The following is a 13,504-nucleotide window of genomic DNA, read 5'->3' on the forward strand; positions in this document are numbered from 1 at the left end:
CCCGGCTGGGGCGGATCGCGGAGTTACAGAGTCCAGGTCCTCCTCAAAGGAGGTGCCGCCGCCTCCGCCGTCGGTCAGCATGGTTCACACGCGGAGTCCAAGACGCTGCCTAGTCACTCGCGGCCGCAGCCACAGCCGCCGATCCCGAGAGAGGAGTAGCAGGAGGAAGAAGCGTCTCCTTCCCCCCGTCCCAGCAGCGCCACTAACTTCTCACTGCCTAACCTGCTGCCTCCCGCCCCCTCGACTCGCCAATGGCTGCAGGTCTCCAGCGGCTGCAGATCATTGGCCAAGATCCTCTATCACTCAGGCTCTCCGTCACGCGCCGCTTGCTGGCTCGCAGTCCCCAAGCTGCGTTGACTCGCGCAGGCCTAGGCGGTTGCGAACACCCGCCTCCTAGTCCCCACAAACTAACTTCCGGTCTTTTTCTATGTCTATTGGCCAGCTTCTCTGACTATCGCGTCACGACCTTAAAGTGGATTAGTTGGCCTTGTGGTCAGTCACAGTGACCCCTAACAATGGGGAGTTCCATTGGCGCCATAAAGTGTCGGTCACTTTGTCACTGAACGTCGCGTGGTACAATAGGCCAGTGAAGGTTCTATTCATCCCGCCCCAATCTGAGGTGACGGGAAAGGGCTGGGAAATTTCCACTTCGGATTAAAATAAGGGCTGAATTGACAACCTCAAAAGTTAATAAGCGGAGCAGACCTAACCCTGCACTTGCCGAGGCTTGTTCCTCAAGCATGCAAGTGACGCCGAGGTAACGCAGCACCACCTGTCGCTCTCCGCCGAGCGCCGAGGCTACGGCTGGAAAATCGCTGTACCAGGATTGGAGGAAAGAAGCCATCAGTCTCAGCGAGGCCCCACCTTCCTGCCATTGCCTGGTTGGAGGACCACGGCGTCAGTCACTGGGCCAGTCGCCACCTCTGAGACAGGTGAGGCTGCGTAACCTGTCTGCCTCTGGCTCTCTGGGCCAAAGGAGGAGGCAGGGAGAGGCGAGGGGACCGAAGAGGGGTAGAGCGCGTCTCGCGTGGTGCTCCAGGGGAAACCTGAGCGCGGAGCTGAGGGAATCGGGGGAGCAGCTTGGGACGGCTACCCTGAGGCGACTCCGCCCGCCCGCGTGCCAGGACGTGGCTGGGCGCGGTGGCTGTCCCTCCTAGAGCACGATCGCTCCGCTGGTCCGCGGTTCCCTCAGTACCGGGAACTGTCCCACGAAGGAGGTGGCTAGACGGGTGACACTGCGCGCAGAATCCGACCGCAGCACTGGACGCTGCGTGCTGTGGAGCAATTTCGAGTAGCACTGCCACTTTTGTGCTGGGTGACCTCGGCGGGTTTGATGTTATTCCTTGTGAAAAGGGAGTGATATTGGCACCTTCCTTTTATTGGGTGGGTATGAATAAATCATGTAATAACACAGCAGCAAGAAAAATGCCAAACTTACAGGAAAGACTCATTTTTGTTAGTTACTGCCTCCTCTTCGGATTTCAGGCGTCCTTCGCCCCATGTAGGTTCTGCCAGCCAAACCAATTCTAGCCAGATCGCAAAGCTAAGCAAAGGAAGTCTCCCTTTCTAAGAATCTCTCTCCATCTATACATCTCTGTGCTTCCTCTTCTATATCTTTTGTCAATAAAGAGAAGGTTTAGCCGGGCTTGGTGGCGTAGATCTGTAATCCCAGCACTGGAGTGGCTGAGGCAGGAGGATTGCCATGAGTTCAAGACCAGCCTGAACTACATAGTTTTCTCAACTTCTCTCATCTACAAGGAATGAACTTACTTTTATAAATATACTACCTGCAAAACTTTCTGGGAGGCTGAAACAGGAGATCACTGTGAGTTCGAGACCAGCCTGGACTACATAGTGAGTTCCAGGTCACTCAACTACATAGTGAGAGCCTGTCTCAATAAATAAATAAATAAATAAATAAATAAATAAATAAATAAATAAATAAGTAAATAAATAGAGAAGGGTTTTGTTTTTTGGGTGTTTTTTGTTTTTGTTTTTGTTTTTGGTACCAGGGATTGAACCCAGGTCCTTGTGTTTGCGAGGCAGGTGGCAGAACCACTGAGCTAAATCCCTGGCCCTAGAGAAGGTTTTTAAGTGTTCCCCTTCCAACTAATCTCATGATCACAGATCACAAGAAAAGAATTTGTTGCAGTATGTATGGCAAATGTTCTTTGATCCAGAGAATGTATCTATAACAGGTTAATTAAAAAGAAAAGATGTCATTTTTCTCCTCTCTTACAAACTGTAACAAAGAAATTTGTCTTGATTGTACAGTATATAATCTTTCACTCCCTTAAACTGGTATCTGAAACTTTTATAAAGTGTATATAATTTTTAAATTACCTTAGAAGTTGATTCTGCTAATTATTTTTTTCTTTTTCTTTTTTTCAAACAATTATTTTAAAGATAGTTAACATTTCTTTGGATTGGTAATTACTCATTTTTATATTTCATGTGAAAAGAGTATTTTTTTACGAACAGAATACATTGTGTTCTTTCTAGGTAATAAATATAAGAGCTGGGCATTTAGCTCAGCGGTTCCACTGCCTGCTTCACAAGCGCAAGGTCCGGAGTTCGATCCCCGATACCAAAAAAAAAGAAAAAAAAATCTATTATAGAAAACAACCATTTTGAAAAATGGGAAAAATGGCGGGGACTTCTGAGCCAGTTACTGAGAAGTAACTTGGTTGGACCAAGCAGTAACAGCAGTGACAGCCAGTCAGGCTTCAGTCCCCACCACTTTCCGAGAGGACTTGCAAGGGTGCTGTACCTTGAAGCGGGCCGTGACGGAAATTCTAAAACTGTGTGGCCTTTTCGTGTAAAACGTCAGAGATGCTTTGCCAGAGGAGATTCCGGAGGCCACGTTGCGAGTTTTGCAGTGGGTACGGACCGAGTTAGCTGCTCCTGTATGTATCACCTCCCTTACCCCAGCCGAAGACTGAGGACTCAGTAAGGCTACGCCGGGCCTTGGCAGAATTAACAGTGTTCCAGCCTGTTGGAGAAGCAGCTGGAGAATCCACAGTAGAGAGAAAGAAACATATTCGTGTCAGCAGTGTGCTCCTAGTTACTTAGACCAGTGCTGCACGGTAGAAGTTCAAGGCGAGCTATGCGCGGAACGTTAAATGCTAAAGAGGCAAAATTAGCTGAAATAAAATATTTTAACCCTGTATATCCAACATATATATCATTTTAACATGTAGAATAATATCTAAGCGAATGAGCTATTTTTATATTCCTTTTTTGTATTAAGCTTTTCAAACCTGATGTCATAGTTATGGCTCATCTCCTTTTGGGCGAAATCTATTTTAAACCTTCATTAACTAGGTAGTGGCTAGTGGCTGCTGTGTCGGACAACATGGGCATGTAGACTTTATGAAGAATTCTCCTGGGAAGGGTAATCCTGGAAGTCCATCACTTGCCAGCTTTTGGTCTTTCCCTTGGCCTGTTTTAGAATATTTTGAAAATGATAGTTTTGGGGGGAAGGCACACGAAATTGAGGGGTTCCTAAGGAAGCACACAATATGTAGGGGGGAAAGTTTAAAAGCTTATAATGCAGCTTCATTGTAAATGTGAATAGTCAATGCAAAGAGTAAAAAAATAGAGGCTAAGTAGAAGCAGAATGAAAAAACACTCTTTGGGTTGTAATTCTGTACTCTTAATGTTTTTCTTTTTTTGTACTCTAATTTTGAATACAGTGACTCTTATGTCATTCCCTCCCTGCAAGCAAAGCAAGGGTAGAGATGTGTGTCAGGACATTTTTAGTAGCTTTTTTGGGAGAAGGCTGCAATATTAGGATTTATTGGATTCTAGGTTATTGTTAAAGTACTTGATATATAATTACAAAGAAGGTGGCTCAACCATTGTATCCTATTTAATGAGACCCTAAAGTGAATAAGAAGATAAAGATTTAAAGACTTAGACTAAATATCAAGGAAATTCACTTGTGTTCTGTTTTAAGCTTTAATTATGTTGATGTATCTGTATAATATAGCATATATTTTAAAAGATAGTATTGGTAGGACTGTGCAATGAATATTACCAATTTGTATTGTCAAATAATCCTCGTAAGTGCATACATATAGCACATATTTTACTTCGGGTTTTTTTGTTTTTGTTTTGTTTTTGTTTTTTGTGTTTTTTTTTGAGACAGGGTCTCACTATGTAGTTGAGACTGACCTGGAACTCATTCTGTAGCCCAGGCTGGTCTTGAACTCACAATGATCCTCCTGCCCCAGCCTCCCAAGTGCTGGGATTACAGGCGTGTGCCACCATGCCCGGCTCCTTACTTTATGTTAAATCGTTTAAATGTAGAATTTATAGAATATAGAATGTGTGCTTTAAGTAATAATCTCACACATATAATTTGTGCCTATTTTTAATAATACAAGTGGAACAAAATATACATTCATCTTAAAAATTTAAATGATAATATAGAGCAAAAATTGTCTTTGAGTTTCCCTTTCTCGCCCTTCTTCCAAGCTTCCTAAAGATAAGTTAACTATTTTGGAGATTTGTTGCCTACCAAGTAAACTTTCTATTCCTTCTTCAGACTCTCTTTGCTTATTTATTTACAGTAATAGTGTCATGCTGATTGCTATTGACTTGCATTTAAAAAAAAACAACAAATAAATGTCTTTGACTATGGAAGAAAACAACCATTTTGAGGTTAATGCTAGGTACACTCGTTAGCATCTGTGGAACCTAATTAGTGTATATACTCAGTGCTGTTTAAGTTTGTTTTACATATGACTGGATCACAAACCAAACTAAGCAACAAAAAAGAAACCTAGCTGTGCCCAACCCACTTCAAAGCTGGATTATCTAGAATTGGTTGGATACATCCTTAGGCAAAAACAGGTATTGATGGGTGCAGCATTACAAAGGAACTACTTGTCATTCCTACCACTAATACAAATATAATTTCTGATGCAACTCCCTGAGCAAACTCATTAAGTTCTTTAAAGAAATGTAATGAATCTCAAAGACAGAAGGAAAGGGAATCTGGGTATACATGTTTTCCACAGTATGTGAAAGAGAAAGTACACTGTCTACTCTAGCAACCAACCCTGAATAGAGTCAGAGAAATATGATTGAGTAATAATCTTTATTTCATTTGGCCCTTTACCTGAAACATTTCTCAGTAATTTGTCAATATGGAAGTTAGGAATTCTCAGTCTCCTAGATTTTGTAACTATGATGTGTCTATATTAAGTGTAACTTCATATTATTAAATACTACATACTACATTCCTATGGTTTTACAAATATAAAACTAATTGAAAAATCATCACCATATCAAATAGTATATTTTATGAATGTATTAAATCACAATGCAGAGTGAGCAGAATGGCACACAACTGTAATCCCAGCACTCGAGACTGAGTCAGAAAGAGTGCAAGTACAAGTCCAGCCTGGGATACACAAGGCCGGCCTGGACTACCTGGTGAAACGTTTCAAAAAACAGAAAGAAAAGAAATCACAATATATTCAATATAAAATATTAATACAGTAATTATTAATGTGATATATTGGTATGTGATCATGTGATAACCTTGGTTTTGATATGTCTTAAGATGGAATTAACTACTAAAAGTAATGCATTGGTTTTTCTTTCCACCAGCTCTACAAAATCCTCCTCAAAAATATATTTGTTAGAAGCTGGATACAGTGATAACATCTGTAATCCTAGTACTCTGGGAGGTTGAGGCAGGAAGATGGCGAATTCAAGCCCAGCCTGGGTGTATCAGTCAGTGTTTACTAGAGAAATACAACAGCTTCATCAGGATCCTCCCAAATATCTCCATCCCAGTTTATGGTATACCATTCTTTTCCAATCAGTGCCCTCACCTTTGTTTCAGGTTGGCCTTGAACTCAAGGCAATCCTCCTACCTGAGCCTCCCAAGTGCTAGGATTACAAACATGCGCCACCATGCCTGGATTTGTTTGTGTATTTGTTTTCTGGTACCTGGAATCAAACTCAGGACCTTGGGCTTGCCAAGCAGGCGCGGTACAGCTGAGCTACAAGCCTGGCACTTCAGATACCTTTGGAGGCTGAGCATTAAACTTACATTGTAGTTCAGCCAATAGAATTAAGAGGGCCTGTGTTTGGGTTTCCGCAATCTTGGCCCTGCAGCTAAAAGAGATTTTCTTTCAGGACACACTCTGGAGCTGGGAATTTGAATCTTTGAGCTCCTTATTTTCCTTTAATTTGTCACAGTCAGAAGTCTTTAGATTTCCTGTGGATGTTTTGAGCTTAGTTTGTCCAGAGATGCTAAGACCAACCAGCTAGCATCATTGTATTTCCCACTTTGCCAAAAATATTCAAAATTTTCATGTATGGAGTCACTAAATTCCTTATATCTCACAAGTGGTGAGTTAGGATAATCAGATGGATTTATATTGCATATTTAAACAGTTTACACCACACACTATCAGTATTCCCCACAGAATTGGGAGACACCATGGTATCTTTAGGTCTCATCAAATTAGAGAGCTGACTGCAGAAACCCCTAAAGCAATTAAAGAATTTCATCTTTACAATTCTGTTTCTCTAGAGCCATCCCTGGTACCAAAATCTATATGTCAGTGTCTATTAGAGAAACAGATAGAACACAAGATATAAAAATATGTAAGAATTTATGGGATGTAGCTTAGTGGTGCTGTGCCTGCCAGGCAAAAGCAAGGTCCTGAGTTAGATCCCCAGTACTAAAAAAAAAAAAAAAAAAAATTGACAAGATTGGCTTATAATGGCCACCTCACAGAATCAGATGTAGAAGAGTGCAGAGAGTCTGTATGCACACAGGAGGCCTAAGGATTCACTCGTAGGTCTGGAGCTCACTGCAGTGTCCCTTGTGAGTTCACATCAAGAGGCTGATGGGTCTGCAGTGGAAGGCTGAAGAGTCTACACCAGAAGCCAGAAACTGAAGAGCTGCGATGGAAGCCGGAAGATGATGTCCAAGGTGAAGGTGAAAACAGAGCTTCTCTGAAGAAACAAAAGCAGATCCATCCTTCATTTCCCCTATACCAATCCAGGCAACAAGCAGGGCTCTGGGTTTGTCTTCCATATCCTATGGTGTGGGACTATTGAGCCAATTTAGCTGAACTTCTCTTACTCAAATTGACACAATAAATCAATCATCACACCAGGTAATCTATCCATTTAGCAAGAAGATCCCATCCCAAAATGAAAAATAACGATGTATGTTAGGCCGGGGATTTAGCTCAGCGGTTCGGTGGCCTGCCTTGCAAGCGCAAGGACCTGAGTTCAATCCCCGGTACAAAAAAAAAAAAAGTATGTTAGATATAAGAATTAGAATAATGGGGCTGGGGATTTAGCTCAGTGTTGCTGCCCTCTGCCTCGCATGTACAAGGTTCCGAGTTCAATCCCCAGTACCAAAACAAAATTTTAAAAAATTAATTAAAGAATTAGAATAAAATATTTTTAGCCAGGCATGGTGGCACACACTTGTAATCCCAGCACTCGAGAGGCTGAGGCAAGAGGATTGCCTCAAGTTTGAGGCCAGCCTGAGCTACATGATGAGTTCAAGTTCAGCTTGAACTATGTAAGAATACCTTGTCTCAAAAAAAAAAATAATAAATAAATAAAATGTTTTCCTCACAGAAAACTTGTGGGAATATTTATTGTGGTACATCTGTAATGTGTTCCAAAGCATTCACTTTCTCTTAACTATCTTTTAGACAGGGAAGGAAAAGGAAAAAAGGAAACTCTATAGCCCAAGGATTTCTAAAACTTCCAGTCTAATAAGAAGATTCTTTCCTTGTACTATGAGAATGACAAACTAAATCACAGATACAGGGGCTTTAACTACATGTAGTTCTTTTACATGCATTTTTCTCAAGACATGTATTTTTCTCTTGGGGCATTTTCTCAAGACATTTAATTTCTGTGTGCCAGTCCATCTCAATTCAGTCCACCTATATCAAGAAAGGATACGTAAGCCAACAAATTTGTTACACTTGGCTGGGCGTAGTTTTGGCATGCCTGTAATCCCAGCACTCAGGAGGCTGTGGCAGGAGGATTGCTGCAAGTTCAAGGCCAGCCTGGGCTACATAGTGAGTTTAAGGATAGCCTGATTTACAGAGTAAGACTCTGTTTCAAAAAAAGTTTTTAATTAAATAAAAATGTGTTACATTGGGATGTTATATCATTAAACCTTTATAATAATCTTTTTCAGATTTCAACCATCTTAAAGATGAGGAAGATGAAACTTCAAAAAGATTAAATAACTTGGCAAAGGGAGGGCCAGTATATGGAAAGGCTAGCATTTAAATTTAATTCTGGGGCTGGGGATTTAGCTCAGCGGTTCGGTGGCCTGCCTTGCAAGCTCAAGGACCCAAGTTCAATCCCTGGTACCAAAAAAACAAAGAAACAAACAAACAAAATAATAATAATAAAAATAAATTTAATTCTGCCTGATTCCAAAGCCCATGCTCTTCCTACATTATATTGCATTAATTCCATGGTATCTTCAAAAGTGGAGAAACTTAATAAATCACATAACCATACTCCATCTAGTATATACTTCTTATAAATATGTTAATTGCCTTTCCATGTGAAGTTATTCCTGGTTACCACCAAATATATCTTTTTTCTTTTTCTTTTTCTTTCTTTTGAGACTGACTTATAAGTCACTAAGTTGTCCAGGCCAGGCTCAAATTTGTGATCCTTTATCTTCATCTATTTATAACAATTGGAAAGATTTAATTTAAAGTTTGTCTCCTGATTTCTTCAACCATATCACTTTTTTTTTAGACCATGTAATTTCATACTAAAGAAAGTAATAGTTAATGCATTCACAAGGTTCAGCCAAGCATGATGGCACATGCCTGTAATTCCAGCACATGGGAGACCGAAGCAGGAGGATCCCCACTAGCCAGCCTAAACTATATAGCAAGACCCTGTTTCAGCCTGGGCTTCATGGTGGATTCAATGCCAGCCTGTACTACATAGCAAGAGCCTGTATTAAAAAAAAAAAAAAAAAAAAAAAAAAAAAAAAAAGCTGGGCATGGTAGCATATGTTTATAGTATAGCACTGAGGAGGCTGAGGTAGGAGAATCCCTGTGAGTTCAAGGCCAACCGGGGCTACATAATATGTCAAAGCCAGCCCGAAATACATAGTGAGAACTTGTCTCAAAAAAAAGAAAAGAAAAGAAATACCATCTCTATTTCAGGTGACTGTTGCATCTTGTATAGAAGAAACTTGTGTATCCAGGGCCGGAAATTTAGCTCAGTGGTTCCACCTGCCTTGCAAGTGCAAGGTCCCGAGTTCTATCCCCAATATCAAAAGACATGATCTCTCTAAGTCACTGAATTGACCAGAGATACATTTTAAATACTAGTCATATTTACATATACCTGGAATCCCAGTGCCCTAGGAGGCTGAAGCAAGAGAATCACAAGTTCAAGTCTAGCTTGGACAATTTAGCAACATAGCAAGACCTGTGTCAAAAACTTTTTTAATAAATTAAAAGGGCTGGAAATGTAACTTATTTGAAGTTGGGTTCAATCTCTAAAATACCAAAAAGAAAAAGAAAAGAAAAGATATCTTTTTTGTCATTGAATTTATTGGTACTTTAAGTATATGGTACAGTTACATTTATCATTGGGATCTTGCACCTTTACATGACAGATCTTGGTTCTCGTTTTTTCCCCATATCCCTGCCCTCCCTTCACCCTCTCCTCCCTCCCCAGAAAACAGGGGCTTGGAAATGTGGCTCAGAGGTAGAGCATTTGCTGATCATGTGTGAAGCTCTGAGTTCCATCCCTAGCAAAAAGAAGAGCAAGAGAGAAAGAAGGGATAGATAGATAAATGGAAGGCGGGATGGAGGAGAGGGGAAAGGAAGAAAGGAGAGGCAGGGAAGGAATGTATGAGTCTGAAACAATTGAAAGACAAATTCAAGTCATGATAAAATTGTTTGCAGAAGTATCAAAAAGATTAAATGATAATCAAAATGGAGTGAGTTTTTAGGAAAAGCTGAACATTTTGAACTGGAGCACTGACTGAGGGAAACAAAAATGGAAAGCATTCCAAATGGAATAATAAGAATAATGATAAAGAATTAAATTAAGTCTTCAATTTACTGTAAGGATAGTAAAACACTGACTTGGCGGATGGGGATTTAGCTCAGTAGCACAGTGCCTACCTCACAGGCACAAGGTCCTGAGTACGATTCCCAGTACCACCAAAAATAAAAATAAAAAAGATTGACTTGATCAATGTAGAGAAACCACAAAGGAGATTAGAGAGAAATTTCATAAAAGAAGTACTAGAATTAAAATACTGAAATACAGTATTCAGAATATCAAATACTGAAATAACAACTAAATTTGTTCCAGGCCAGGAGTGGTGGCACATACCTGTAATCCAGTTCTTGGGAGGCTGAGGCAGGAGAATTGTCATGAGGCCAGCATAAGCTACATAGTGAATTCAAGGCCAGCCTGAACTACAGAGTGAGACCCTGCCAAAAAAAAAAAAAAAAAAAAAAAAAAAGGCCAGGATGGCTCATGCCTGTAGTCCCTAATCGGGAGGCTAAGGAAGGAAGATTTTTGAATGCTAAGTCAGCCTGGGTAACAGCAAAAATCCATCTCACACAACAACAACAAAAAACAATAACAATGCAAAACTTTCTAAAGAGAAATATGGCATTGTGTATGTATCAAGATCTTTTTTTAAAAATTATATTTCCAGGCTGGTCATGGAAATCCCAGGATTCAGGAGGCTGAGGCAGGATAGTGAGTTCAAAGCCAGCCTGGGCGACATAGTGAAACCCTGTCTCCAAAAACAAAAGAAAGCAAAAAAAATTATATTTCCAACTATTAGAATGGCTAAAATCCAAGAAATTCACAATACCAATTGCCCAATTGCTAGAAAGCATGCAAAGCAACAAGAACACTTATTGCTGGTGATAGTGTGAAATGGTCCAGCCACTTTATAGGAGAGTTTGGAAGTTTCTTACAAAACTAAACGAGATCTTACCATAAAATCCAGCAACTGCACTCCTAGATATTTGGCCACTGACTTGAAAACTTACACATGCAGAAAATAGGACACGCAAATGTTTATAAGCAGTTAGCCTGGAAATCACTGTATAGCCCAGGCTGACCTCAAAATTGTGACAATCCTCCTGCATGAGCCTCCTGAGTGCTGGGATTACAGACCTGCACTTCTACACCTGGCATAAGAAGCTTATTTCCAGTCACAAAAACATGGGTGCAACCGTGATGTCCCTCAATAGATTAATGGGTCAATATGCTTCATTATAGCCATGTCATGGAATACTGCTCAGCAAAAAAAGTGATGACCTGTCAAACCATGCAGACATAGATCAGTCTTAAATGCATATTGCTAAGTGAAAGAAACAAGTCTGAAAATAGAATTCTGCATGCTACAGGATTCTATTTATATGACATTCTGAGAAAAGCAAAACTATAGTGATAGTAAATAGGTCCATGACTGCTGGAGTAAAGGTAGGTGAAGGTTTAGTAAAATTACTCCATGTGATACTGTAATGGTGGATACATGCCGCGATACACTTATCATACGACTTTACAACACAAAGAATGAATATTCATGTGTAAAAAAAATTTTAATCAGTTAGGTCTGGGAATCCTGAAATCAAATGCAGACTGTGATAAAAGAATCTAATTGTTTTTACAAAAACATAAAGCAACCTCATTGAAGGGGGTAGGGGAAATGGCACTGTCCTACACATCTCTGGAAATGAGTAGTGGTTTTAACAGTACTGTGTAAGCATTCTATCTGTACTGTAGTTGTTAAAGTTATATGCATTACTTCTGAAACCACTATATATGTGGACTAGAATCTGTTATGTAAATGATGGTAGATGGTGGGAGCCTACTTGTCATTGTTGGAGCAGAGCTCACAGATAAATAACATAAGGAGGTCACCAGGAGTGGTGGTGCACCCCTGTAATCCCAGCACTCAGAAGGCTCAGGCAGGATTGACATTTGAGGCTAGCCTAACCGACAGTGAGTTCAAAGCCAGCCAGAACTACACAGTAAGACCTTGTCTCAAAAAACCAAGCAATCAATAAATAAAATAAAATCACTAAACTGGAAATGCTAGAGGCCATATCTGCCACTTGGACCAGCAGTGTCAAGAGATGGAGTAACAAGGGGAGGCTATAATGAACCAAATAGTACTGGATTAGAATTGGAGACATCAATATGAACTCACATGTAGCTTAATACAACTAGATACGTGAAGAAATATGGTGTGTATATATAATTTAGTATGCACACATACATTTCCTTATTCTGTGAACTGAGAGTACCTAACAACGGTAGCACCTCTGTAGGCAACACCCACATACCAAGCGCTCAGATCTTGGTTTTAAGTATCATTCTCCAAAGACCTGTCATGTAAAGGTACAAGATCCCAATAATGAATGTAACTGTACTGTATGCCTAAAATGTACCAATAAACTCAATTTTTAAAAAGTATCATTCTCCAGGAAAAAGATCTGGAACCCTTGGAGAAATGGCTGATCTAGGGATGGGACAGAAAATATACTTGATCTTAGCCAAAAGGCGAAGAAGCAATGGGGGCAGAAAATATACAAAATGAGCCTGAAGCATCTTTCAGTGCCAGGAAATAAGAATTTTGTTTTGTTTGTTTTATTTTTTGAGACAGGATCTTGCCATGTAGCCCATGCTGGCCTCAAACTCACAGTGATACTCCTGCCTCAGCCTGCCCAGTGCTGGGATTACAGGCATGCGCCACAATGCCCCACTAAAGAAAGTATGAAATTATTAAACATAAATGCACATGCACAAACACTAATGAGAGTATAAAAAAGATGCAAGAGCTAATTGAAAGGGCTACCAGTGGAGCTGGACACAGTGGCACACACCTGTAATCTCAACACTAGGGAGGCTGAAGCAGGAGGATCTCAAGTATGATTTCTACCTGGGCAATTTAGTAAGACTCTAAAAATAAAAAGGGCTAAGGATGTAAGTCAATGCAAAGGCTCTAAGTTCAATACCCAGTAAAGAGAAGGAAAAAACAGGCAAAAGCTGGAACAATTTGAGCAAATAAGTCAATAGTATTAGATTATAACCTAAAGCATCAAATAACTGAGGGCTGGGGATTTAGCCCAGTGATGCCGCTGCCTGCCTCACAAGTGCAAGGTCCTGAGTTTGAGCTCAGGTGCCAACAATAAATAAACAAACAAATAAATAAATAAATATGAGTCCATATGGATAAAGATTATTTAATAAAGAAAGGAGAATAGATGTTTCTCATACAAAAGAATTCCAAATACTTTGCCCTTGAGAGACATTGACTTCTCTTTCTTAAGGCTATGCATAGTGACACCCTTCCAAGAAGTACACATGGAAAGGGGGTAAGGGGAGAGAGCAATTTTATAGTGAAGAAAATGACAAACATTATCTCGGCAAGTGATGTCATGTTGAAAGCATGCATTCTTGGTGTTGTACAGAGATAGTGGTTCTTTATCTCTGT

General features: G+C 40.4%; 1 protein-coding gene and 1 long non-coding RNA gene across 3 annotated transcripts in view; one reads left to right on the forward strand and one right to left on the reverse strand.

Annotated features, from left to right (window-relative positions):
• LOC104855134 (ankyrin repeat and KH domain-containing protein 1) overlaps positions 1-233 on the reverse strand; it is a 126,748-nt gene extending 126,515 nt beyond the window's left edge. For both annotated transcript variants that reach the window (XM_033767169.1, XM_033767173.1), the window contains exon 1: positions 2-233. In XM_033767169.1, coding sequence (XP_033623060.1) covers positions 2-81 — 80 coding nt within the window. In that variant the 5' untranslated portion in view covers positions 82-233. The remainder of the gene's footprint in view (position 1) is intronic.
• A 303-nt stretch (positions 234-536) lies between these two features.
• Positions 537-13,504, forward strand: part of LOC104855052 — a 46,968-nt gene continuing 34,000 nt past the window's right edge. Inside the window, exon 1 of the long non-coding RNA XR_778297.2 lies at positions 537-932. This is a non-coding gene — a long non-coding RNA (uncharacterized LOC104855052). The remainder of the gene's footprint in view (positions 933-13,504) is intronic.

The sequence above is a fragment of the Fukomys damarensis genome, unplaced genomic scaffold (assembly GCF_012274545.1).
Source record: "Fukomys damarensis isolate Sample0158 unplaced genomic scaffold, DMR_v1.0_HiC HiC_scaffold_3, whole genome shotgun sequence".
Classification (NCBI taxonomy): domain Eukaryota; kingdom Metazoa; phylum Chordata; class Mammalia; order Rodentia; family Bathyergidae; genus Fukomys; species Fukomys damarensis.